Here is a 27,469-nt window from a genome sequence, read left to right on the forward strand (position 1 = left end):
ATCTACTGAAGGACAACTTGATTGTTTCCCAGTTTTGGCAATTATGAATAAAGCTGTTGCGGTAATCTACGTTCAGGTTCTTGTGTGGACGCAGTTTTTGAACTCATCTGGATTAATCCCGGGGAGCTCAACTGTTGGGTCTCATGGTGACAGGATGTTTTGTTTTATAATAATTACCCAGCTGTCTTCCAGAGCAGCTCCCAACAGTGAATGAGGGCTCCCATTTCTCCACATCCTTGCTAGCATTTGGTGTTGTCAGTGTTTCTGACTTTGGCAATTTTAATAACTATACAGTGGTCTTTTAACTACTTGTTTATTAATTCATTCAAAAAACATTCCACTGATATCTTTTGTAGGCCCACGCTACAGTTCATCCTGTCAAGCCATGCTATGGAGATTCTAGGGAAGAGGAAGAAGAAATCAGATGGTTTAATACACCGCATCCAAACCCAAACCTCATGTACATGCACGTGGACTGATCACACTGCCGGCCACTGGTGATCTTTTGTGAGTAATGTGACTAACACTTCTTTTTTCTGTTTATCACTGCTTGGATTTCCTTTCTTTGCTAACAAAATAAATTGTGTTTTTAATGTTGGCATCTGGAGACCCAAGGGTTTATAGTATTGATTCTTTAAGTGGAGAAAAATATATCTGAGCAGTACAAAAAGTGACTTTGACATGGTTCTGTGGCTGGTGGCCAGGAAATTATTTGGTACTCTGGAATGTTAAGAAAAATTTACTGGTGCTTGGGAAACAATACTGGTGTGAGTTATGGACGGGGATGAGAGTCATTGTGATGTTTAATATTATTTAGAGATTAAGGCACTGCATTTGGTTTCATGTATAATTATTATTTGGAAACAAAACAAAACATCACACCTCCTAAAAGTCCAAATCCATTTTTTGTGGGATTTACGCTGGTGTTTCCAACAGCTGTCCCTTGTCAGCGCTGAGGGCACAGCATGTTCACTGGGACGCATGACTTAGAGTCCAGTTCTGCAGAGTTGCAGTTGGTAGTCTTTGTGGGGCAGTGGGCAATGTGCTGCTCTTTTTGGAAACACCAGGATCAAATCAATTTGCAGTGTGGCGTGCTTGTTCCCTTTTGTGCCAAAGGATTAGGTGACCTGAGCATTAGCTCCAGACCCGTAATGGTACAGATTCTTCCAGTAAAAAAGTCAAAACTCCACAGTCACCCTTCCCTATTACAGACACAATCGGGTCCCTAAAATCAGCACATTCAGCAACATTAGAATTTGATTAGTATCGTAACAACAGTAACAGCAATGGCCACAGGGCTCTGGGGTGGGGAAGGTATTTTTGAAGAACTACCAAATCTCCACAGAGCTTTCTTCTAGATCCTTCCTTGACACAAAGCGCAAGCTCAGATCAACCTGAGCCTTCAATTCTCATTGTACAAGGCAAGGGAACCAATTTTCCATGTGGCTTTTTCAGCAAGAGTTGTAGATGGAAAGGCCCAGAAAGAAGGAAGGGAGGAAGGGAGGAATTTGAACTCTTGGGTGGGGGGAGGGAGTATTGTAAAATTCTCCAAAAAATCAAAACAGGGTTTTTTTTTAAGATTTATTTATTTGAAAGGTAGAATGAAGATAAAGAGAGAGGATAGAAGGCAGGGAAGAGAAAGAGAGAGAGAGAGAGAGAGAGAGAGAGCGGAATCTTCCATTCAGCTAGTTCACTCCCCAAATGACCACAACAGCCAGCTTGGGTCAAGCTGAAGCCAGAGGCCAGCAACTCCATCTGGGTCTCCCACAAGTGCTTGAGCCATCTTCTGCTGCTTTCCTAGGCTCATTAGCAGTGAACTGGATAGGAAGTGGAGCAGCTGGGACTTGAACTGGCACTCCAGTTGGGATGTCAGTGTAGCAAGTGTCAGCTTAACCCACTGCACCACAACATCTGCTCCAAAGTGGGTTGTTTTAAAAACCTAATATTACAATTATAACTTGCAAGTAGGAGTGATCACTGTGTTTCTGCATCGAATGTTCTAACAAGGAAATGGAAGCTGAAAGTGGAGCACTTCCAACCTTTGGAAGAGGAGGTTCTGAATGGCCCCAGGGCCAGGTCCCCTGGACGAGATCAGGTAGAAGTGACCTGAGGAACCCATGGAAGAGCGGTCAGTCATGCTCCAACATGGAAAGCCACAATGCCTAGGCCACTCTCTACATAGAACTTGTTATAAATCCCTCTGTCCTTGGGCTTGGGGTCTTGAGAGCACAAAAGAAAAGAATGATACACATTTGAGTCATCTTCCAGCTGGCACTTTTGGAATTCCCACTGGAAGCCATGGAGGCCAGAGAAGAGAGGCAAGTATGTTGTTGATGCTGGGTTCAGTGAGTGTTGAGGTATTTTTTGCCAAGATCCTACTCGGAGCAGGGAATGGGTGGGTTTCCCTAGCATTGTTTTGTTCTCAGTCTCTGGGAGCCTCAGCAGATAGGAGACTGAAATGGTCCCACTTGAGCATGCCCCTCTCCAATCATTCAGACAACACATGAGCAGTCTCCATGAGTCCCAGGGACCCCGCACAACCATTTTGACCCTGGGACAAGAAAAAGTCAAGGACAATTTTTTTTTTTAGCAACACCTACCTTCCGACAGCAAAAACTGTCAACCCCACAGTGATTTTCTGTTTGGAATAATAATTTTCTAGGATGGCTCTGTTGTAAGTGCCTTCCCACACAACTGGCGCCTTCCATCCAGTCACCGTCACAACCTCTGGACGTTTCCTGGTAATAAAAACAGAGTCCCGTAAGTCAGGACTTTACAAAGTCATCTTTGTAAGGTGGGGCAGAGAGTTTCTAAGGAAAAATGCGTCAACTGTGATCTGTGGTGACTGGACTTGAACCCTGACTGTGGCTTAACTCAAGCATGTGGCTGGCCCATGTGACATTTTCAGGGGAAGCACCTTCTGGATGGGAGACTGTAAGCGTTGGCCTCTGGGATCTGTCCTTGGGACCCTTCTGGGTACCTTAGCTATACATTTCACACCCCTTTCTTCTCTTCCTGGTTTCTTTGTTCTCCTACTTCTATTCCATTCCCATTCACCCCAGCCCTAAGCATGTAATTTGTCTCTGTGAGTACCAACTCTGCTAAAGAAGACCCTAAGCCTGATACAGGAGGATGGGAGAATGGAATTAGAGCTGAAACAGAAAAAGGTGTCTCTATTTTCCTTTTGACAGAAGGGATTTCTGACTATTGACCAAAATATAGGAACCTGACTATTGACCAAACAGGGCCCCAGACTAAGGGGATTCTAATATTACTGTTAATTTTACAGACAAAGGGCTAGGGGCACCCAGAAATGAAGGAGCTTGACAGAGGCTCAGCAAGGCCAAGGCTGGCACACAGGGCCCTGCAAAGACTCTCTCCTTAGATCATGTAGTCTCTTCATTATGAACACAAAGGGGCAAGAGGGTATGTTTCCGCATTCAAAAAGCTTGAAAGGGACTTGGCAAAGCCAACACAAACACAGGAAGCAACGTAAGAGCAATGACAAAGCGTGAAATTGTGCAGGGAAAATGCAGAAAGGACAGACCAGCAGCAGGCCCCATGCGAGGGTGAGCTCCAGGCAGGAGTGGGGGTGGCAACTCGGCCCAACCCCCACTGGCTCAGGAAATGGCTGCATTTCCCCCACTGGGAAACAGAGACTGACACATGATCACTCTGCTTGGCATTTGCTTGTGCTTCACTGGCCAGAGTATCTTGGCTCAATCCTGAGAAGGTACCGGGTGACTGGGGCAAAGTCTTGGTCCCTGCCAGCTGTGTTCATGTGGCCATGGTGAGGCTGTCTGTCACCAAGGGAGAGGTTAGCAAAACGAGCCGAGAACTTGCCCTGCCCCTTACACCCGCTGATGGTGGACTGTTCACAAAACCGCCCTCACCTCCTCTGCCATGCTGGTTTTTTCCACGGTGAGGCTGATGAGAATGGCTGGGTCGTCCACTGCCTTGCCCCGGCTCCCGCCTCAGAGCCGAAGAGCAACCTCCTTGTCCCTCTGCCTCCAATTCTTGAACTGGCTCTGCCCATCCACCCCAGTCTGTTCCTGGCCGGTTACTAGTTCTCTGGCACAGCTAGAATTGCCTCCAGGCTGGTCCAGGGTGACAGAGGTGATAGAGCAAGGAAGCCTGTTCCAGTTGCTCTCCTGGCCCACCCTATCTTGTCCCAAATTCTGTGACTTGGCCCTCGGCGCCCCGGGTGTACCTGCCACATGGAGGACACAGATGCTCTCGGTTTCATCAGTCACTAAAGAAGCTATTGTGGACCCTGCACCAACCTGCCAGGCTCCATGGCATACCCTTTCTCCCTTAGTCTTGTAGTAGGCCTGCAAACGCCCAGTATCCTGGTAAGAAAACCAAGACTCAGAGAAGCTTGGTTAACTTGTCAAGGCCACACTGCAGATGGACACAATGAGCACTTGTTGTGGGACCAGGCACTGTGCCGCCCTTCTGAAGTAGGTGTTATTTTGACTCACAGCACAGAGAAGTTAAGTAGCTTGCCTTGAGGTCATGAAGCTGATAAACAGGAAAGCTGGGATTTGAACCCAGATAGTCTGACTATGGACTCCATGCTATGAGCCCCCACCCTACTGTTTTTTAAATGACATTTACTGGCTGTGCTGATGACATGACACTCAGGTTAAAATCCAGGTTTGTCGGGAAATAAAGATCCTGTTTTCACTCCACTTAGCTGCTTTGACTGTTTTCCTTGGTGCAGACAGAAATGTTGAGCTTTGTTGTTTGTTTCTGGAAGCTTATGTGAGGCGTTAGTTCTGCAGTACCTCCAACTTTGCTGAATGACAAGACCTCAAACCTAAAAACCATAAACACACACACACAGCTTCCATAACCAATGTTTCTAAATGCACATGCTTTGCTACCTCATTCACTGCAATCTTAGTTTAACCCTTAACCCAGCCCACTGGCTAGGTCTTATGGCTATGTGGAAACTAGAGATTTGGCAAGCAGGTAATATTATTACAAAGAAAAAGGAAAGGGGGAGTGGCACTTACTTAATATTTACTGTGCATAAGGGGCTAAGTGTTAGGAAACTGGCACAGTTGGTGGCATGGCCCAGCTACCTGAGCCAGGCTCCACCCCCATCCTAATGGGATTGGCTGCTCCTGCTTCCCTGCCCGCCCTCAGGCAAAGTTTTAAAAGGGCCTGTCCCTGAACGAGTGCTCTCTCGGTCCTTCTCTCCTGCTCTCTCTTGGTTCCTCTCTTCAGCCTCCCCCTCTGGACTCTTGGCTCTTCTCTCTTGGCCCTTCTGTCCTGCTCTCTCTCTCGGTTCCTCTCTCTAGCCTCCTCCTCTGGTCTCTTGGCCCTGCTCTCCTCTCTCCTCTTTGCTCTCTCTTCTCCCCTTGCTAGCTCTTCTCCTCTCTGTCTCTCTCTCTTACAGTCTCCCTCTTTTTCCTTCGCCACCCGTTCACTCCGGTCTGTAGAGTGTTCCCCAATAAACCCTTTCCCTTACTCCGGTGTCCAGTGTGCTTTGCGACGGCTAACATTAAGATATAACACTAAATACTTTGATTCTCTCTTAAAAAAAAAAAGATTATGTATTTGAAAGGCAAAACTGGGGCTAGTGCTATAGTACAGGGGGTTAAGCCATTGCCTATAGTACCAGCATCCCATGTGGGCACTGGCTTCAGTCCTGGCTGCTCCAATTCCAGTCCAGGTCCCTGCTAATTTACTTGGGAAAGCAGTGGAAGATGGTCCAAGTCCCTGGGCCCCTGCACCCACATAAGAGACCTGGATGAAGCTCCTAGTTCCTGGTTTCAGCTTGGCCATGCCCAGATCATTACGACCATTTGGGGAGTGAACCAGCAAATGGGTATCTTCTCTCTCTCTCTCTCTCCTCTCTGTAGCTCTGCCTTTATTTATTTATTTTTTTAAGATTTATTTATTTATTGGAAAGGCAGAGTTACAGAGAGAGAAGGAAAGACAGAAAGAGAGAGATCTTCCATCCACTGGTTCATTCCCCAAATGGCCACAAAGGTGGAACTGTACTGAACCGAAGCCAGGAGCCAGGAGCTTCTTCCAGGTCTCCCATGTTGGTGCAGGGGCCCAAGCACTTGAGCCATCCTCCACTGCTTTCCCAGGCCACCAGCAGGGAGCTGGATTGGAAGAAGAGCAGCTGGGACTCAAACTGGTGCCCATATAGGATTCTGGAGTCACAGGCAGTGGCTTAACCTGCTATGCCACAACGCTGGCCTCTTGATTCTTATATTTAATCTTCACAAGTACCCTATGAGGTGTATGCTGTCATCATCCCCATTGTACAAATAAAGAAACTGGGGATAGGAAAGAAGGATAAGGTAACTGAGTCTTTTCTCATTTAATTTATACGAAGGAGCAGACTAAGGCTAAGCCCTGGGATCAGAAAAATTAGCACTGAGACCAGACAGTCTTGTAGTCCCAACAGGTTTTTAGCCTGCTACATACTTCTCAACTGCATGAACACTCCGTCCATATCTTTTAGAAAGACTACATAAAAAACAGGGCCCAGTTTGGTTTCTTGAATGGGAAGGACTCCTTCTAACAGGAAGAAAAAGCAGCAATATAAAAAATTAATGTTTAATTATAAATTAAACTGCTCTATTTCTCAACAGTTAATTATTCAATTCTACTGGCAATTCCAACTTAGCAAGAAGCTGAAAACAGCCAGAATGCAGACAGAGGGGAGGAATGGAGGCAGCCACCTGGAGACCTGGAAGAAGCTCCTGACTCCTGGCTCCTGGCTTCGGATCAGCCCAGCTCCGGCCATTGCAGCCATTTGGGAAGTGAACCAGCAGATGGAAGACCTCTCTCTCTCTCTCTCTCTCTGCCTCTCTGTAATTCTGCCTTTCAAATAAATAAATAAATAAATCTTTTTTAAAGATACCCACAAGACTCATTAACAGAAGAGACACAAGGCAGCCCACATGTGTACAATAGCTAGGTTTTTTAAAATGCAATCCCCCTCCCCTCCCTTTCCCTTCCTTGCCCTCCCTCCCTTCCTTCCTCCATTCCTTCCTTTCTTCCTTCCTTCCTTCCTTCCTTCAAAAGGCACAGTTACAGAGAGGCAGAGAGAGAGAGAGAGGTCTTCCATCTGCTATTTCACTCCCCAATGGCCGCAACAGCCAGAGCTGGGCCTATCTGAAGCCAGGAGCCAGGAGCTTCCTCTGGGTCTCCCATGCGGGTGCAGGGGCCCAAGGACTTAGGCCATCCTCCACTGCTTTCCCAGGCCATAGCAGAGAGTTGGATAGGAAGTAGAGCATCCAGGACTTGAACTGGTGCCCATATGAAATGCCAGCACTTCAGGCCAGGGCTTTAACCCCTGCACACGGCGCTGGCCCCAATAGCTAGTTTTTGACAGTGTCAACTGCCAGATGTGCCTGACATCACAAACACAGGGCTCTAAAAGGAGGGAAAAGTGCCAGGAAAGAGCTGCTCAAATGCCTTGCTTCCAAACAGGGCACCCAACCGTGTGACAACAGCATGTGTAGTTCCATCAGTACAGGCCAAAAGCTTCCCCCTGCCTCCGGGAGTAAAGGGGCCTGGGTAACCAAAGCACTTTCAATTCTGTGTATTCATTTATGCATACACTGTGGTACCCACGAGTTGGATAAAGGAAGTGTTTAAATTCTATAAATCACAAGGTAGGTTTAAAAAAAAAAAAGTGTGGAGTGCCACAACTCATTATAGACGGAACTTTTCAAGCAACAACAAGCAAGAGCTTATAGCGAAGAGTTTATGGGAACATGAACAGGCATGGTGGCTGTGGTGAGGAGAGAGGGGGCTGATGTGAGAGAGACTGGGGGGAGAATTAACAGCACATGTTCATAAGTTAAGCTGTGGGATGGACGGAGGAAAGGCCTCTTGACTATGGAGCCATTTGCTGAGGCGAGAAATGAAGAGAAGAACAAGTGTGGGATGGAACTGAGAAATCTATCTGGGTCATGTAAGTCCTGCGGGAATATCAGGCAGGGCTGGGAGATACCAGTGAGGGCTCAGAGAAGATGTCTGGGCCACACGTGAATGTGAGAGTCATTCTCTCATACACAGTGTCTAGTGCCATGGCAATGGGTGACAGCATATTGGAGAGTGGTGTAGGCAGAACAGAGAATAAGCTGCCAGGTTTAGCCCCCCAGAAACCCTGACACCTGATGGCCGGGAAGAGGGAGATGCCCCTATCAAGGAGACAGAATGCAGACGTAGGAGGCAAACGAGGATGTGGTGTCTTGGAAACTAAAAGCGCTCGATGTGGAAATATGTGGACACTGTAACATGCACACTGTGGTATACTTAGGTGACCTACAGAAAAGGATGCCTTTATATAACATGTACCCATTCATTCTTCATCTAATCTTCATTTATGCAAAAAAATAGACTTTGGTGCCCGAAAAAGGCTTAAATTTGATGCCCATCCAAACCAACGTTGTTTAGGTATGTGCTCACTATTCCTCTGGAGGCAAAGCTGAGTCATGCATGGGAGAGAGGGTGACAGCTGGTGCCCATGGTCTGTCTCCTCTCCCTACCCCCCAGTACTTCAGTGCAGTCCCACCTCCTAAGTCCCATTCAGCAAAGCAGGAGTGCCACAGTAAGATGTCTCACCCTCCTCCTTGGTGACATTCTTGGCTCGTCTAGCCTGCCCGCCCCTCAAGGGTGGGTCTTACTCCCCCACCTAAAGGTCTTATCAAAGCAACACGACTTTCATCTCCTTACACTTCTAGCTATAGCTAAGCATTTCATAGACGGCCACTCTTTTATCCAGTTCATCAAATGACACTTGGGAGGCCAAAATTTCCATCCTTCCATCCTGGCATGGGTCTTCTAACAGGGGTGGGAATGTCTGGCCTGAGGGCCACATAAGGCCCAGGAAATTATTTGGTCTGGCTTTGCCAAGGCAGCTGCAGGCAGGACTCAAATTTAAATAAATCGATAGCCAGCTAATTTTTAAGTTGGTCATTCTGTATGGCCTGTGGATGATGTGATAAATAATTCAAATGGCCCCTGTGCCTATTCCAAAACAATAGGAGAACTTGCCTGGACACATTCAGTCTTTCTGGAGCCTAAGATCCCTCACCCTGGAATAGATGCACATACATATATCTACAGAAACAAAAATTTCACTATACAACAATTACCCTTAATTTATGTGATGCCTATGGATGTTCTATTCCATTTAATTTTTTAAGTTGGTTTTGAGCCATTAAACTAGTCCTGAACACATCAACAGCCATGACTGGCAGTTTGGAAAACACCAGCCAGCATGGAAGCTTTGATAAACGTTAGTGTATTCTTGTCTAACGAGTGAATTTCTGGCCCCATGAGACTTATTTAAAACGACCATTCCCATTTTACAAGTAACTGAGCGAATTTTCTTGTTCTGACTCTGGCCTGGAAGACCTCTCCCATCCCAATATTTTGTGCTTTGTGATTTATCTACTACCACCAGCCAACGGCTGTCAGAATCACCATGTTACCTCATCCACTTGGTTCAAAATATCTAGATCTAAATTTTGTTTTTTTTTGTTTTTCAAACAAAACTCATTATTAAGGTCTAATCTATGCTAAGACACTTTCTTCTTCCAAACCAAGAATGTTCTCAATGGCTGTCTTACACTGTTCCCACCTCCTCCTGCTGACTTATGGTTTACTGCTCGTATAGCGGTATTTCTATCTGTCTTACTTTGGATTAAACCATTCCCAGAGCTGAAGCTCTTCTTCATCATCCTCCTTTCGTTGTCCCTTTTCTCTCCTCTTTTCTTTGTCTATGTCTTCTTCTTCTTCTTGATAACTATGGGACCTAAATACAAAGGGAAAACAAGTCAGGTAAGGCAAGGATGGTGGTTGATAAATATCTCAAAAAAAATGCAGTCCAAGACAAAGTGTGCACCAAGTGAACTGGCTAAACAAATTCATGACACTGAACATTTATTCGTGAAGACATACCTTTGATGAAAAAGTGCAGTTCCCAGCTTTTTTTTACTGCCTTCCTATTTCTAGTTAGCAAAATAATGGCCCGACAACCCTCAGATTGTTCCAGGGGGTGGAGGAAACTTGATAAAACAGACTTCCTAAGAATTTTTAGGCTATGGTTGTCTTTCCTGTGATCTAAACTTCAACCCAAGCATTACTCCTAAGTTAACTGGGGGGAAAAAAACCACCTTGTCTTACGCGCAAACTAGATATCAGAAAGCAATACAGGTGACCAAGACGCTCATGGACCTCTGTATGTAGACTCTGCCAGCATGGGGTGGGGCACACAGACTGCCATCCGGCCACCTTACCCATTGTTAAACCAGCTCGGGAACCACCAGCCCTTCGGAGTGCTGCTGTCACCAACGTCTGGGTTTCTAAGAAATGAAGAAGAATGCAAACATTTTTAGAAAATAAGGCAATCCCCAAACTCTGGGAGTTTCCAAACATTTTTAATGGCAGAGATCACTTTAAAAAAAAAAGATAAAACAAAATTTAAAGCTGCCAGTTCATGAAATAAAAATGAAACACTCCAGCTGAATGAAGGAGGACACCCCTGAGCCCCCTCAGCCGCCCCTTCCTTGGGCACCCCCCCCCCCACAGCAATGCACTCACCCAGGGAGAGGAAAGAAAGAAGACAGGGCTACAGGACAGCATTTACACATCAGCCTGAGTGCTGGATCTGCGACTCGCTCGTTCTGTCACTGTGATAGGCTATCTCCCTCTCTAAATTTGAGTTTCTCCTCTAAAAAGTGTAGTTAATAATAATAATAATAGGGCTGGCGCCGCGGCTCACTAGGCTAATCCTCCACCGAGCGGCGCCGGCACACCGGGTTCTAGTCCCAGTTGGGGCGCCGGATTCTGTCCTGGTTGCCCCTCTTCCAGGCCAGCTCTCTGCTGTGGCCAGGGAGTGCAGTGGAGGATGACCCAGGTGCTTGGGCCCTGCACCCCATGGGAGACCAGGAAAAGCACCTGGCTCCTGGCTCCTGCCATCGGATCAGCGCGGTGCGCAGGCCACAGCACGCCGGCCGCGGCGGCCATTGGAGGGTGAACCAACGGCAAAAGGAAGACCTTTCTCTCTGTCTCTCTCTCTCACTGTCCACTCTGCCTGTCAAAAAAAAAAAATAAATAATAATAATAATGCTAAACCTTCCATGAAGATAGTCTTGAAGACTGACAGAATCGTGTACACGTAAAGGCTTTCTAAATCGAAAATTACTGTAACAAGTTACAGTCTTAACGGGGAAAAAAAAAATCACACATTTCCCAGAATGATCTCCTTTGTTAAACTAGGAGAATTCAAGTTGCTACAAAGGTCAGCTTGAAAAATTAAAAATTCAGGTTGCCCAAAGGTCACCAGTGACAGCCTCAGAAAATCTGAGGGCTGCTGAACAAGAAGTTTGGGAAAGCGTGATTAGAACCCACTTTAGCCACCCACAGGAGAAAGCCTGCACACTGTCTCATTGTGAGAGTCTTTTCAGCTGGGGGCCTTCTGTGGGGCAAGGAGGGGAGCCAGGGGCTGCAACGCCCTGAATTCAGCTGGACAAATAGGGTGGTGAGGTAATTCATGAACAAGCGTAATAATATGAAAAAACCGTTTTAAAGCCCATCTACTTTTAGGAAGTGTCTGAGATGGCTTTCAGTACAGAGGTATGGTTATCATAAACCAAGAGACAGCGCAGGAATAAAAAACACAAGGAGGAACAGAAAGAGAAACAGTGATTTAGTCACCCAGATGGTGTTTCACAGGAAATTGGAACCCAAAGTAAACTTGTATTTCTGTTTTTATTTCACAGCTGATACTGGCTAAGAAGGTCTCATGGCATGCAAGCATAAAAGCCAGGACTTAATACCAGTGTATAAATTATGACAGGAATTAAGACTGGGGCAGCCACAAGCAGTCAAGCACAATACTTTGCTCTGAGATTCCTAGTAACCAAGCCAATTAAATGAAAAGACAAGTTTAAATAGCTATAATTTGCTTTTTTAAAGATAATTTTTAAAGATTTATTTATTTATTTGAAAAGCAGAATTACAGAGCGGCAGAGGCAGACAAAGAGAGAGACAGGTCTTCCATCTACTGGTTCACTCCCCAAATGGCCGCAACAGCTGGAGCTGGGCTGATCTAAAACCAGGAGCCAGGAGCTTCCTCTGGGTCTCCCATGCGGGTGCAGGGGCCCAAGGAGCTGGGTCATCCTCTACTGCTTTCCCAGGCCATAGCAGAGAACTGGATCGGAAGTGCAGCAGCCAGACCCAAACCGGCGCCCATATAGGATGCGGGCACTTCAGGCGGCAGCTTTACCTATTATGCCACAGCGCTGGCCCCTAAAGATAATTTTTTTTTAAAAGATACAAAGTGGCTCATCAAGCAACTCAAGCTTACCCTTTTATTCTCAGAGCAGTTTCTTGCATGGGTCTTTAGACAACATATAGTGGGCAGAATAATGGACTGTATCTTTCCAGATTCCTTTTTATAGGCAAGACAGGGATGTGCCTCAAATGACACTACTTAAAGATTCCTTTCATGGGACCGGCGCTGTGGCATAATGGGTTAAGCATCCATCTGTGGCACCAGCATCCCATATAGGCACAGGTTTGAGTCCCAGCCGTTCTACTTCCAATCCAGCTCCTTGCTGACAGCCTGAGAAATCAGTAGAAGATGGCCCAAGTGCTTGGGCCCCTGCATCTGCAAGGGAGACCCAGAAGAAGCTCCTGGCTCCTGACTTTGGGTCATCTCAGCTCCAGCTGTTGTGGCCATTTAGGGAGTGAACCAGCGGCTGGAAGACCTCTCTCTTGTCTATAACTATGCCTCTCAAGTAAATAGATAAATCTTAAAAAAAAAAAAAAAAAGATTCCTTTCATGAGAACCAAGGATAAAACACTAGCCATGGTTCTATAAAGACAAGGTAGGGTGTGCGGGGAGCTCCACCTGCTACCCTCCTATTTTGGCTTGAGGGCCATCACTAGCTGCCATGCAAAGAACAGACCTTAGTGGGTGCAAGACATGTGAGAAGCATCCCATAGATACCTAGAATTCAGCTTACTCACTTTGACTGATATATCCACAAGAATGAGCCTTCTGGGCTAAAAGCAAAGAAGAAATAAGAACACGTTACTTTTAGTGCTGTGAAAGTCTTCATTTGTAACCATTCTCACTGAGTCCTGAGGTGAGCAGAGCGCCTGGATCTTAGCTACTGCCAGGTTTCTCCTTCCCTCTTAGACAGAACCAGTGACAGCAGGAGACCGGGAGTGTCCAGGCACAGTCACCTCGGGACCTCCAGGGAAGGGGATCTCTGAAGAATCTCAAGTCATGATTTTGTTTTTTAAACAGAAGACAGCTCTCCATTGTCCAGGAGTGGTTTCACTGAGAGACAGATGGTCCTCTCCTGCCAGCTACCCCGAGGGCCTGGAGGGTAGAAATGCCATGGCCCAGCCCTTTCTCACCCAGGATTCATCTCCCCCTAGAACACAGCACCAGCTGCACCCAGAGAGAATTTCTTCAATTGCTGAAGGCGGGGCGACGGGCTTACAGCCCTCCCAGGCTGGGCCAGAGCTGTGTGAGTCCTCTAGTCAATCATCCAGTGCACACCTGCTGAGGACACAGTGCTGGCCAAGACAGGTCTGCACCTCATCTCTGCAAGGCGGACCCTATTCAGCTGATTACACAGCTCCGTGCCTTCATATTCCAAAAAGCACCATAAATAAAAAGCACAAGCAGGGGCAGGGGTTTGGGACAGCGGCTAAGACACCATTTGGGACGCCCAGATCCCATGTCATAGTGCCTGGGTTCACGCCCTGGCTGCTCTGCCAGTTCCAGCTTCCTGCTAGAGCACGCCCTGGGAGGAACAGGAGAGTTCTCAAGTCCTTAAGTCCTTGGGCCCCCGGCATCCATGTGAGAGATCCGGACTGAGTTCCAGGCTCTTGGCTTCAGCCGGGCCCCGCCCTGGCTGTTGTAGGCATTTGCGGAGTGAATCAACAGATCTCTCTCTCTCTCTCTGTGTGTCTCTAAGAAATACAAATAGAGACATAGAAAAAACAACAACAACAACAACCACCACCAAGAAACCATGAGCACTTAACAGGAAGATCTTGATGGCTTCCAGGAGGAGGTGGTGGTGTTTTCGCTATGCCATAAAGTGTAGGGGTCACCAGGGGAAGAGGAAGAGGGAACAGGAAGTGGGAAGAGTGCTCCACATAGAGAAAAAATGTGCAAGGGCCCTAGCATAAAGAAGGAAGGAACCCGGAGTGCCGGCGCCGCAGGCACAGGATTAGCCTAGTGAGCCGCGGTGCCGGCACCCCGGAACCTGGTCTGGGAGCCAGTTCTGTCCTGGTTGCCCCTCTTACAGTCCAGCTCTCTGCTGTGGCCGGGAGGGCAGTGGAGGATGGCCCAAGTGCTTGGGCCCTGCACCCATATGGGAGACCAGGAGGAGGCACCTGGCTCCTGGCTTCGGATTGGCGCAGTGCCAGCCGTGGCAGCCATTTGGGGGGTGAACCAATGGAAGGAAGACCTTTCTCTCTCTCTCTCTCTCTCACTGTCTAACTCTGCCTGTCAAAAAAAAAAAAAAAAAAAGAAGAAGAAGAAGGAAGGAGTCAACTACAAGGAGATAAGAGAGAGGAAGCCAGAGGTCTTGCTGGGACCTGCCTGGAAACTTTGCCCTTGAAGGGTTTTAAGCTGAGGAGAAACGGGGTCTCATTTGTAACTGGAAAAGATCCCTGGAGAATAAAGGAAGTGTAAAAATAGATGAGGAGACCAGCTGGGAGGTGACGACAGTGAGCCAGGCAGCCACGGGCCATGACTGAAGGGCAATGATTTCAGAGACATTTTGGGGTAAAAGTGACAGGACTTGTCATCATACTGGGTTGCTCCATGATCTGTGCAGAGAAGCTGTGCCTGGTTCTGGGGTTCACTTAGCTGACTAATCCTCCTTGTGAATGAAAGGGGACAGCCTGGCTGAGAGCTCTGAACCTGGGCTGCAGCACCTGGCCCAGCCCTGCCCCAGCCCAGCCTCAGCCCAGCCTCAGCTACCTCATCTCTGAAACACAAAAACAAACAGTAATTGTTTCAGTCTCTCCCTGACTTCTGCACATCACCTAGGAAGAAAATGCATCCTTTCCTACCATGCGGTTTCCTCTTGGACCAAGCTCTGAAATTCCAGGTGTCTAAAGCTGTTTATTAGTTCTGATAATATTCATGGCTGTTGACACTTGGGCACTGTGCTAGCTCTTGAAATCCTCACAACCTCCATGGAGTCCTATAGGTGTGAGGACTGAGGAAAGCAGCATTAAGTGACTGGCCAAAGGTGATCCCGCTAGTGAGAAACAGAAGTAGTATATGGACCTGGGGAATCTGACAGCAGATCCTGTAAGGGGAAGGGAGAGGAGGAGGAGGAGGAGGAGGAGGAGGAGGAGGAGGAGGAGGAGAATCGGCTATAACCCAGCACTCAAATTTCACCTGGCAATTTGCAGATTCAGGGTCACATCACATTCTCTCTCTCTCTGTCTCTGTCTCTCTCATATTTGAGAGGCAGAGTTACAGAGAGGGGGAGAGACAGAGAAATCTTCCATCCTCTGGTTCACTCTCCAAATGGCAGATATAGCTGGAGCTGCGCAGATCTGGAGCCAGGAGCCAGGAGCTTCTTCTGGGTCTCCCACACGGGTGGCAGAGGCTCAAGCACTTGGGCCATCCTCCGTTGCTTTTCCCAGGCCATAGCAGGGAGCTGGATCAGAAGTGGTGTATCTGAGACTTGAAACCGGAGCCCACATGGGATGCCGGCGCCACAGGCAGCAGCTTTACCCACTATGCCACAGCGTCAGGCCCCTTCTGTACCCACCATCCTTCATCTACTTCATATCATTGGTTATTTAGTCACATATCTTATCTCCCCCTCCAAATCATAACCTCTTGAGGGTAAGAATTTTTTTATAAAAGATTTATTTATTTACTTGAGAGGCAGAGTTATAGACAGAGAAGGGGAGAGACAGAGAGAGGTCTTCCGTCTGCTGGTTCACTCCCCAGATGGCCGCAATGGCCAGAGCCGAGCCTGACCCAGGAGCTTCCTCTAGGTCTCCCACGCAGGTGCAGGGGCCCAAGCACTTGGACCATCTTCCACTGGTTTCCCAGGTGCATTAGTCAGGAGCTGGATTGGGAAAGGAGCAGCCAGGACTTGAACCAGTGACCCTATGGGATGCTGCACATGGATGCCTAACATACTAGGCCACATCGCCAGCATGAGGGTGAGAATTTTACTTGACCTACATCATATCCCTCACGGCATTCAGCACAGACAAGGAGGTCAAGAAAGAGTCCAGGATAATGGATCAGAAGTTCTGAGTTCTAATTAGAACACGGACATAAACCCACTAGTAAGTCATTTCACCTGTTGGCCTCCATCTTGTCACTTAAGAAATGGAAATCCTTGGGGTTGTCACTGTGGCACAGCAGTTAAACTGCTTCTGGGACACCCACCTCCCATTCCGGAGTCCTTGGTTTAAGTCCTGGCTGCTCTGCTTCCAATCCAGCTTTCTGCTAAAGCACATCCTGGGAGACAGCAGACGATGGCTCAGTACCTGGGTCCCGGCCACCCACACGGGAGACCTGGGTTGAGTTATGGGCTCCTGGCTTTGGCCTGGCCCGGTCCTGGCTGTTGCAGACATTTGGGGAATGAACCAGCAGATGGAAGATGGATATTCTCATTCTCTCTCTCTCTTCCCATACCTCCCACCTCCCTACCTTTGAGGTGAATAAATACATTTTCTAAATGGAGATTCTTGGGACAGGCATTGTGGCATAGCAGGTTAAACCTTTGCCTGCAGTGCCAACTTCCCATATGGACACCAGTTCAAGACCTGACTGCTTCACTTCCGATCCAGCTCCCTTCTAATGTGCCTGGGAAAGCAGTGGAAAATGGCCCAAGCACCTGGGCCCTTGCACCCACGTGGAAGATCTAGAAGAAACTCCTGGCTCCTGGTTTCAGCTTGGACCAGCCCCGGCCGTTGCAGTCATTTGGGGAGTGATCCCACAGATGGAAGATCTCTGTCTCTCCTTGTCTCTCTGTAACTCTGCCTTTCAAGTAAATAATGGATACCCTTGACTAGAATAAGGGTTGTGCAGAGGGTAAGAGAATGAGCTGCAATTAGACACATAAGGACCTAAATCTTCCAAAAAATGTGACCTTGATCATTAACATTTAGCATTTTTGAGACTCAGCGTCCATATCTAGAGACTTGGAATACAAGACCCACTTTGCAGGGCTACTGTAAAAATTGGAGGCAATGCAGAACATGGTTCCTGGCACATGCAAACACTCAATAACTAGTAGCTGCTGTCATTGGCATCACCATCACCATCACCATCACAATTTTGTATAACTTTTAAGGTTTCCTCGAATTCTAAAATTCTAAGTTTCATTTTTCAAATATTTATTTATTTGAAAGAGTTACAGAGAAACAGAGAGAGAGAGATCTTCCATCTGCCAGTTCATTCCCCAGATGGCTACAATGGCCAGGGCTGGGCCAGGCTGAAGCCAGGAGGTAGGAGCTTCCTCCAGGTCCCCCACATGAGTGCAGGGGCCCACACACTTGGGCCATCTTTTACTGCCTTCCCAGGCCAGTAGCAAGGAACTGGATCGAAAGTGGAGCAGCTAGGTCTTGAACCAGCCGCTCACATGGGATGGCAGTGCAGTGGCAGCTTAACCAGCTAAGCCGCAATGCTGGCCCCTGGTATTTCATTTTGTTTTGTTCTTTAACCCTGCTTCAACGCAAATGCTGCCCTGGACGACATTTTTCGAGGATGCTTTACTGACAAGTTTTATTTACTAATGAGTGATGTGCTTAGCTTGGTGCTGTCCACCTGTCTAAACTTAGTGTTCTCAGCTCACCTCAAGCCATCACACGGCCAATTGATAAAGTGGCAAAAGATCTGCTCCCTTTGTTTGCTTCAAGGGAATCCCACACTCCAGAGAATGAAGTGACCAGGCTAGACGATGCCAATTTAAAAGCATCAGCCAGAAGCTCCCCAGCCACTGTGCAGAGGGACACACCCAGCACTGAAAAACAACGCTGATTTCTGAGAGGCCAGTGCCCACATGTCCATCTCAGCCTTTGGCTTCCATGTTTTAATTTTGTGAACCAAAATTTAAAAATACGGAAGTACAACTTTGGCTACCATCCAAAACAGCAAGGTTACCCAATCAAGCCTTCAGAATCAGAGCTTAAAGCTTACACAAATAAACATTCCAACCCCCAGGCAAGAGCTCCAACTGATGCTTCCTTGCTCTGTTGGATCATTCCAACTGCTGACGCTCTTCCTTCTCTTTGCCCAAGTACCCATGTCTGTTTTGTCCCCTGAACAAATGATGATGACGACAACGATGACCGTTTATGGAATGAAGGTTGGTTTGTCTCCAGAATTCATATGCTGCTGCTCTAGCCCCAGTGTGGTAGAAGTTGGAGGTGGGATCTTTGAGGGGAGCAGGTTTCAATGAGGTCATGAGGGCGGTACCACCATGATGGAGCTGGTGTCCTTATAAGAGGAAGAGACCAGGGGCTGGCGGCACTGTGGTGTAGTAGGTTCAGCATCTGCCTGCGGCAACAGCATCCCATATAGGTGTCGGTTCAGTCCTGGCTACTCCGCTTCAGATCCAGCTTTCTGCTGTGGCCTGGGAAAGTAGTAGAAGACGGCCCAAGTGTTTGCACTGGGCACCACGTGGGACATTTGGAAGAAGCTCCTGTCCTGGCTTTGGATTGGCCCAGTTCTGGCCATTGCGGCCATGTGGGGAGTGAACAGGCAGATGGAAGATCTCTCTCTCTCTCTCTCTCTCTCTGTAACTCTGCCCCTCAAATAAATAAATAAACTCTCAAGAGGAAGAGATCATAGTCTGCTTCCCGTCTGTAATGTGTGGAAACAGGGAGCAGGAAGAGCACCCTCACCGGGGCAGGGGCAGGGTAGCAGCTGGCGCTTTGACCTTGCCTCCCCAGCCTGTAAGGCTGTGACAGACAAGTTGTGAAGTCACTCCGTGCATGGTGTGTTCTTGGAGCAGCCTCCCAGCAATCCTAAGAGGCAAGCAGTGTGATTTTTCTCCCTGCTTAAAGACTGGGAAATGGAAGAACAGAGCGACTGAGTCGTCCCAGGTCACAGAGGAGGCAAGCGGCGGCACAGAACCGGCGCAGGTCTCCTGGCCCTGCGTTCCAGCCTGGATACTCTCATCCCTCAAGTGCCTAAGGGAGCCCCAGGGTCCCCACGCCCAACTCTGACTCATCCCTTCTTCGGACAAAATACACTCGGTTTCCTCAATTCAAAAGACCTGGTTTCCAAACGCTTTTAACTTAGTCACACTCTGGCTTTTAATATTTTTCTTAAAATGAGTTTTTCTGAATGAAACGAGAGAACGGTCCAGAAGCAGTTGGGTCTGTGCAGCCGCCCTGCACCAGCTCTGGAGATCCCTCGCGTTCCTGACGTGCCTGAAGGTGCAGTTCCTCGTTTCGGCAGCCAAGATGGTGCTGCTGGCTCACCAAAGATTCGAACTGAAGAATTCAAAAAAGATATTCAAATGTTGTCCAGGTCCTTTGGAACTTGGAGGCCCCTAAAACATTTTCACCAAGAAAATACCAAAGGTGCTGGGACAGCCCGGTCCTCTCTAATGCTGCAGTGGACTTTCTGCACCTGAAGGCTGAGCTTTCCCAGTGCGCCCAAAGGCAAAGGCATCGGGCACTTCTGTAGGGACTCGTGGAGCCTTCAGCTGGAATTTCTAAATCATTGTTCTCTCAAAAATCACACAGGCAGCTTAGCTGTTCGAGGTGAATCCACAGATGAATTCGAAAACAGAGAAACATTCGATTCATTTGCTTTCCAGAGTGTGTGTGTGTGTGTGTGTGTGTGTGTATGAGAGAGAGAGAGAGAGAGAGAGGCTCAAAAATTTTAACAAGGCACAAATGAATCACCAGCCACTCAAGTGTGTGTTTTTGCAGGAAAAGTCAACCCTTGAGTTGCTCTTTAAACTCTGCAAGTATCTTAGGATTGCAAAATTCAGGGTGGATTTCTCAAGGAATTCCTGTCTGAAATCTCTTAAGGTTGTTTCCACATCTGATCACATAAATTATGTAAAATCACATTATGGGCTTCACTCTCTTGGAATCGAGCCTACCAGGGGGGAAAAATCAAGATAAACAGGAGCATGGCAGGAAGGCAGACAATTAATAAGCCAGAAGTTATTTATTTATTTATTTGAGAGGCAGAGATCCTATCTGCCAGCTCACTCCCCAAATGCCCACAATGGCTGGGGCAGGGGCAAAAGCCAAGAGCCAAGAACAAAATCCAGGTCTCCCATGTGGGCAGCAGAGACTCATACTTGAGCCGTCACCGATGCCTCCCAGGGTCTGCGTTAGCAGGAAACTGGAGGCAGGAATTGAACCCAGGTGCTCTACTATGGGATGTGGGCTTCTTAACCACGAGGCTGAAGTTACTCAGGAGATCCAGTGATTTTCCACACAGCACAGAGTTCAGGAATACCGGAAGGGCAGACTCCTTTGTTTACGACTTCAGTTAATCCTAACTACAATCCAGCTTGGTGAGGTGGCTGATACTAGTGAGACAGAGCCAAGGTTATACCTTCGTCAACATCATTTTATCATGGTTCATAATTACCTGTTGATGTATTCCCAAAACACAACAATCACTGTCGAGACAACCAGCATTGACAGAATTATTTTTCCTTTGACATTCATTATTTTCTCCTGGGGAAAAAGAAGAGGGGGGAAAAAACAGACGAAATAAATGAAATGCAAAGCAAGAGATGGCTTTCAAGAAGTGCTTCTACCCACATCCTCTCTAAAAGGACAAATTTATGAATATTTAACTAGAACTGAAGAGTGTGTTCTACCTTAAATTGCATGGGCCTCCCATGGCAAATTAGGCTAATTCAGTCAGTAGAAGAGCACAGAGGGAAAATTGCATAATCACCAATTCTTTTTCAAAGGAGGTCCTAGGGGATTCCAGCCTCAGATCTCAGGGGCTCTATCACCTTGATTTTTAAATCCAGTTAAAGAAGACAAAGAATGGGATTTTCATCTCTGACACTATTCTTTGTCGCTTTGAAAGTGAGCTCTCTTTGGAAACGCAGAAGTCAAGATTGAACTCAATGTCATAATCCAACCACCAGCGTCCAATACAACTACTGATAGGACTGGTGGTATTCTAGACCCGAGCAGACGGGCCTGCCCGGCCACGTGTAAGCCTGCCTCTGCTTCTGGCTTCTTCTCTCAAACTATCATGTGAACTTGGCACAGACAGCCTAGGGCCCAGGACAAAGTGAAAAAGACGCAGGGGGCTGCACACAACTCAGCCCACGGCTCCGAGAAGCCACTTGACGTCTGCGTCAATAACACTGTCACTGAATGCTAGAAAAGTCTTGGGTTTGGAAGCGAACAGATTTCATTCTGAGGCTGTGGCCATCTCTCTGTTCTGATGTCTTCACATCCCAGAGGAATGCGGTCAGACAAGGGCTTTGGAATAAGGTGGGGATTTGAGGCCAGACTTTGGCATCCAAAACTGGATAACCCCGAACCCTGGCTGTTCTCCAGGCCCTCACCCTCAACTCCAAGATGCTCCGAACCCTAAATCCCTTTTTGTAATTCAATTGGCATCAAGGCCATTTATAATCTTTATTCTACCGAGTGAGACTGTTTCAACACTTCTTTGCATAAATATTGACTCACTTTATTATGCAGTGCTGCATTGAGGATGCAGCATGATGTATAATAGATAATCCACATCCCCGAATCCTGAATTCCAACATGTCTGGCCTCAGGGTTTCAGATAGGGACTGTGAACGTCTGCATCGTATTTAATCAATTCCTTCCGTCTTTAAAACAGGAATAAAAATAGTGGTCATGACAACAGGTGATGTTCAAAAACTACTTAGTACTGTGCCTGGCATAGCCTGAATGCTTAAAAAAAGATGCTAGTTCTTAACACTGGTGTCTGTAAAACGAGCTTTTGGGTGGCTCCAATCAGCACAGTGCCTGATACTTAACAAGTGCTCAAAATGCATTTGAAGGAGAGGATCTGGGGTTTAGGAGTAAGAATGTGTTGTAAAATGAAGTGCAAATGGGCACAAATGAGGGACGCTACAGGCTTCACCATCTGTTCTGTGCCACAGCGTGATGAAGAGTCCTTGGAAGTGGGATGTGACTTTGATTTTCTCTGATCAAGCCCCAGGCACGGCTACAGCGGCCTGTGGTGCAGAGGAGGCAACAGCACTGCTGGCTGTGTGGCCCTAGTTTTACCACCCCTGCCCACACCACCAACCTGCTCAGGATCAAGCACAAACTGTCTGACAAGTGTGAGGAGTCTTGAGCAGAGGAATATAAACCCCTGACACATCAGGAGAAGCCAAACCAGACACCCCTCGCAAGCCCCTGCAGACATACGCAGGCGTTGTTATTATTATCAACTTCAGAAATTAGCATCGGGTGCAGCACTCTCATTTCATTTCTTTCTGGGCTTCATAAATGGCTTGAACCTGCTTCATCTTTGGCCGTGGCCGGTATCACTCTGGATTGAGACTTAAAATTGGAAACTGTCCATATGCAAAGCACTCGACGTGGGCATAAACATGTTCCCTGGAATCCACAATCCGAGTCTCCAGGGAAGATTGGCAACATGGCCAATGGGGCTCTTAAAACATTTTTATTTTTCTGTGTGGACAAAAATGGAGCATTTGGCATCCACTGTGGTCTGAAAGCCTTTCTCTTGTGTGTTACTTATCTTTCAGGAGTGTCAGAACTGTATAATTCTAAAGACGGGTACTCGCTACCTAAGAAAAGTGGGTTTGCTTCCAAATTCATTCAAGGATCAGAGGACAGCCTGAGGACTTGTAAATATGAACACAGTGCCTCCAGTGAGAGGAACCTCAGCAGTCCCGGGGCCCTCACCCCGCAGACTTGGTGAAGGCAGCCAGCCCCCGCCCCACAGCCCTCTTGTCATCCCTCAGACCCTGTGACTTCACACTCCAGTCACTTCTCTCCAGATGCATCCTAGGACTCCTAGAGCTACTCCCAGGCCAATCCTAGGACGCAGCTACCCAGAACTTGGCCCCTGCACCAGTTTGGGAACGAAACCACCCACAGCTCAGAACGTGTGCAGACTGTGCTACAGATGTGGAGGCATTTCGCAAGGCAAGGTCATGTTGTAAAGTCTGTCATTTCTCTACTTCCCTCGCACACCCTCGCCCTCCCCCTTCTCCACTGTTATTTCCCCAGAGAGTCACAAAGAATTTTCCATGTGGCCCATAAATGAATCCTGCCTTGCCTACCCCCAACCCGTCTCGCACAGAACCACGTGCACACGCACACACACAGACACACACACACAAACATCTTCAGAGAGTCTCCCAGATCCACCCCACCGGGCGAAGCCAAGGTATTCCTTCTAAACAGAATTCCTCTCTGAAAGGAATTCCAGTGAGCCCTGTTTTCTCCATCTCACATCAAGGGGAAAGGTGACCCTGTGTACTCAGAGGCCCTGGAAAAGCCATTAGCTCAGAAAGCAGGAATTAGGCAGGGTGGAAGTAGTGGCAGAGGAACCAAATCTATTCAGGTTAAAGTGCTCTCCTCTCTGCCCATAACTTCTCCATTCCGCCCTAGGAACCCAGCCCCTCCACCCGGAAGAACTGCCTCTGCTCTGCCGGAGCTTTGCTCCCTTTTGAGTGAATGTGATGGGTCCAGACAGGGACAGTCCCCAGCACCCGGCAGGTGCACGCTGAATGTTTGCAGAGTGAACAAATGAACAAGGAAGGTGCCAGTCTTGCTGCATAACAGATTTATGAACAGACGTGGAACATGGCTACCATGCAACTAGGTGGTTTTTGGAACCATAGGTACTTCAGCAAACAAAACCACCAAGGGGCTTCCAATCCAATGGGAGACACAACAGGATAGAACATGTCGGGCAGTGACAAAAGTGCTGCAAACTAAAACAGGGCTGGTAGGGGCCTCTGGAAGGAGCCGAAATTAACTAGGTATTCATTATCCTTAGGCAAAATTCCAGTCTGTAGTGCTCCATGTCCTTGATAACAAATGAGAGGGTTTAGAGGCAGTATTCCAGGTAAAACTTACACTAGTGCTAAGACTCAAGTCAACAGAATCCCAGGTGTTTACCTCCGGTGAGTCCCTTTAAACCCTCAGAGCCTCTGCATACCCAACCCAGAGATTCCAGCACCTTCACTGGGTCCTTGAAAACACAAAAGCAGACCTTGTTTATGATTGCCCTGCAATCCATACATGGCAGCACCTCACAGAACAGTCGGGGTGAGCCCACCACCCCCACCATGTGGCACGGAAACTCAGCTCTGCCCCTTGGGAAAGATCCACCCAGCGGGCCTGCAGTCAGCCCCAGCACTGGGGGCAGAACCCGCTCTTGTAACCAGAGCCCCAGATTTCTCTGGCCTCAGTCTCTGGTCTGGTGAATAAGTCCTTTGGACCTAACTTTCCCAACAAGCTTTCCTGATTGACGTGGGACCTCATTTTTCAAGAGGGGGTTCATGTAGCCACTTGGAACTCATCCTGTTGCAGGAACCTGAGTGCATTTCTTGATGTGTCGATCAAATGATGGATGAGCCAGCCAACATGCACTGCGCACACAGGCTGGCCTACCAGGAGCTGGTGAAGCTTGGCCCTCAGAGCCTCTCACTGGCATGAGCTCTCTTGCAAGACTGACATTGAATCTGACGGCAGTGCAATGGGAAAGCCCCAGTCACGCTTCCCGGGGACAGACGGTGCTCCTTTGCCCGAGGGAATCACCCTGTGGCTCTGTCACCTGTTGAGGCTGCAGGTAGAGATGAGAGGCTGACCTCACTATCCCTAAACCCACCTGGGTCCAATGACAACCTGCCCCGGGATCTTGTTGAGCACCCAGCACCCTCCAGCTCGGATGGGAGAAGGACCTGAAGGGCACACGGCTCTGGTCCTGCCCGGGGACCACAATGATCCAAGTCTATCCAGGACCCAGGCCCAGCAAGCACGAGAGGGCCGAATCTAAACAGTGATCTGGTTAGCACCACCCAACCAAGGCACTGTTACAGATGCGGCATCACCAATAACAGGTTATGGAGCAGAAAGAATCTCTCGTAAGCTCTCAATAATAAAAAAGCAACCACTGATTAACCACGCTGGAGGCAACGCTGGTTTATCTTTCTCTTGTCGCTACTGACAATTAGACTAGAAAATTGTTGTCAGCTAGAGGCAAGCAAAGAGCACGCTGCCAACACATGACAGGTGCATGAGGCGGCCAAGTAATAGTCATCACCTCTTTGTATTATTTTACTAGAATGCGGTTTTCTGGATTTTGTCATATCTGGAGTATTTGTCAGTTTTTGTTCTTGTTATTTGTTGTGGTATCGTGTGTCTCATATTCTAAACATTTAGTTCCCCACTTAATATTGTATTTACAACTTTGCATCTTTTTTTTTTTTTTTTAAGTATGCCTCCAAATTGAATCAGCTTCAAGCCCTGCAAGGCCTGCTCCTCCCAGACCGAGGCAGGCTCAGCCCTGGGCTAAACACTTTAGCAGCAGGCACTCAGATGATAACACATACGCTGCGAAGTTACTCTGTTATTATTTCCATTTTTCAGATATGAAAGCAAAGCAGGGCTCACAGAGGTGGAGTAACTTGCCCCATGGCACAGCATAGAGTGGTAGGGCTCAGGATTCAGACCCAGGGAGTCTTTTAACCACTCGGCTGCTGACCTAAACAGGAAGGCCTGGCCACAGGTGAATACTCAGATCTCCTTGGTACAGCCTCTCGTTTTGTCTCTCATGATCACCACGTGGGACTGACCCAAAGCCAGCCAAACGCCGGAGGGACTCACCGTGGAGCCACCTTTCCCCGGACTACAGAGCGAGCCCTGACCGGCTCAACGCCTCTGCTGCTGCTTCCAGGCACCTCCTGTGCCTGGTGTGGGATGTCCTCGTTCCCATCACCCGTGTTCCTCGCAAGAGTCAACGCAGTGGCCTTGGCTCGGCTTTGTCGTGAAGAATCTAAATGTCGGCAAAGGGAAGCTGCTCGCCTGAGATCCCTGGACACACCCAGAAGTGGTGGGTCTTAAGTGCAGACCCTGCGCCTCCTGGCCCAGTGCCTGGTGTTGGGATGATGCCAGGGAAAGGAGGGAGGGTACCGCATTATCCGAAAACATCTCTAAATTGGCAGGCGGTGTAGAAGCGCTCCTCTGGGGAAGAAACGGGGTCAATTCATGGCCGGGAAAGAACATGGAAGGCTGTTCCCAGTTATGTTCTTCATTATAAGGGTCAACATCAGCCCAGACGCAGGAAAACAACAGACAGGTCTCAGACTAAATACACGGCTAACCGTCAGCCCAGCCATCACAAATGGAACAACCTGTCCTGTGAGGGGCAGCTTGAAGCGCCTTTTCTTGAATACCCGTCAGGAAATCAAAGGCCGGGATCCAGCCTGCTGTGTTTGCTGCCTGACCCAGAAACCACTGCGCAAGGATCTGTCCAAAGAGAACCAAAGGAAGAGGAATGGAAGCTGCTGCACTGTCCTGAGAGAGTTCGCATCTCTCCATCATGCCTGTTCCAGGGTCCCCAAGACCCTGCCCCTGCCCTGTCCCCATAAATCCTGCAGAGAAAATACCAGGCCACAGCCACATCGGCTGCAGCCCTGCACGGTCCTGCCAAGGGGAGCCAAATAAAACCAGAGCTTACTGCAAGAGTCCCACCAGCTCCCGCTTCCAGACCCACTGCTGGGGAAAGAAGGATTTTGTCCTCGTTCCAAACAGGGGACCAGCGAGAGCTTAGGGGGTAGCAGGGACCCTGCCCCAGGGCGGATCCACAAGGCCAACTCTTCACCATTTCCCCAGTGACCCCACGCGGCAGAGGCACATCATTTCAACATTTCACATACCTCATCGTCTGCTGCTTTCCCTCCGGAGGAAAAGGCCAAACAACCGAGTTCTATTGAGTGGGATCTGCAGGAGGAGGCAGGGCTCAGAGGCAGGGAAGGTGCGGCATTCCAGCTCCTTTCAAAAGAATAAACAGCTGTTTCAGGAAGCAGGGGGAGTCGCAGCCCTCTGCTTTGTTTCTTGCTCGCCTGGGAAATGGGCTGTTTATCAGGCCTGTTGACTCAGAGCTGAAAGCCCGTGAGCACAGCCTCCCTGCCAAGTGAAGCCACAGGTCCAAACTGGGCCTGAGGTGGGAGGGGGGAAGGCCGCCACCAGGAGAGGGCCACACAGGCTGCCCACATCACCACCCCTGGGCAAGAGGAGGACTCCTCCGGACCCAGGCTGTCGCTCCCCCTCTTCGTGGAGGAACGACACAGGACCCTGCGCTGTTCTTTCGTCTGCTCGGCCCTCCCCGGGTTTGCTGCTGGTTCTTCCCGGGTTGGCTACTGTCCCTTCCACCTCCGTGGAAGGGCAGTTCCCCCTGGCCGCATTCCCCACTTCCGCAGGGGAGCGGCACACCGCCGGCCGGCTCTCTGGGGGCTGCACGGGT

General features: G+C 48.4%; 1 protein-coding gene and 1 long non-coding RNA gene across 7 annotated transcripts in view; one reads left to right on the forward strand and one right to left on the reverse strand.

The window, feature by feature from the left end:
- LOC127493200 (uncharacterized) overlaps nucleotides 1–27,469 on the forward strand; it is a 150,399-nt gene that overhangs the window by 106,269 nt on the left and 16,661 nt on the right. The window contains exon 3 of the long non-coding RNA XR_011381827.1: nucleotides 357–27,260. This is a non-coding gene — a long non-coding RNA (uncharacterized lncRNA). The remainder of the gene's footprint in view (nucleotides 1–356; nucleotides 27,261–27,469) is intronic.
- Nucleotides 1–27,469, reverse strand: part of GGTA1 (glycoprotein alpha-galactosyltransferase 1 (inactive)) — a 66,064-nt gene that overhangs the window by 3,697 nt on the left and 34,898 nt on the right. Inside the window, exons 1-6 of one of the 6 annotated variants that reach the window (XM_017350065.3) lie at nucleotides 26,883–26,926; nucleotides 20,609–20,697; nucleotides 13,015–13,050; nucleotides 10,278–10,343; nucleotides 9,677–9,793; nucleotides 2,601–2,738 (exon numbers count right to left, since the gene is read on the reverse strand). In XM_017350065.3, the coding sequence (XP_017205554.3) occupies nucleotides 2,601–2,738; nucleotides 9,677–9,793; nucleotides 10,278–10,343; nucleotides 13,015–13,050; nucleotides 20,609–20,688 (437 nt within the window). In that variant the 5' untranslated portion in view covers nucleotides 20,689–20,697; nucleotides 26,883–26,926. Of the gene's footprint in view, nucleotides 1–2,600; nucleotides 2,739–9,676; nucleotides 9,794–10,277; nucleotides 10,344–13,014; nucleotides 13,051–20,608; nucleotides 20,698–21,678; nucleotides 21,817–26,882; nucleotides 26,928–27,469 lie in introns of those variants that run through there. The other 5 variants (XM_070056256.1, XM_070056259.1, XM_070056255.1 and 2 more) reach the window with 5 other exon arrangements.

This window comes from Oryctolagus cuniculus, chromosome 1 (assembly GCF_964237555.1).
Source record: "Oryctolagus cuniculus chromosome 1, mOryCun1.1, whole genome shotgun sequence".
Taxonomy (NCBI): Eukaryota; Metazoa; Chordata; class Mammalia; order Lagomorpha; family Leporidae; genus Oryctolagus; species Oryctolagus cuniculus.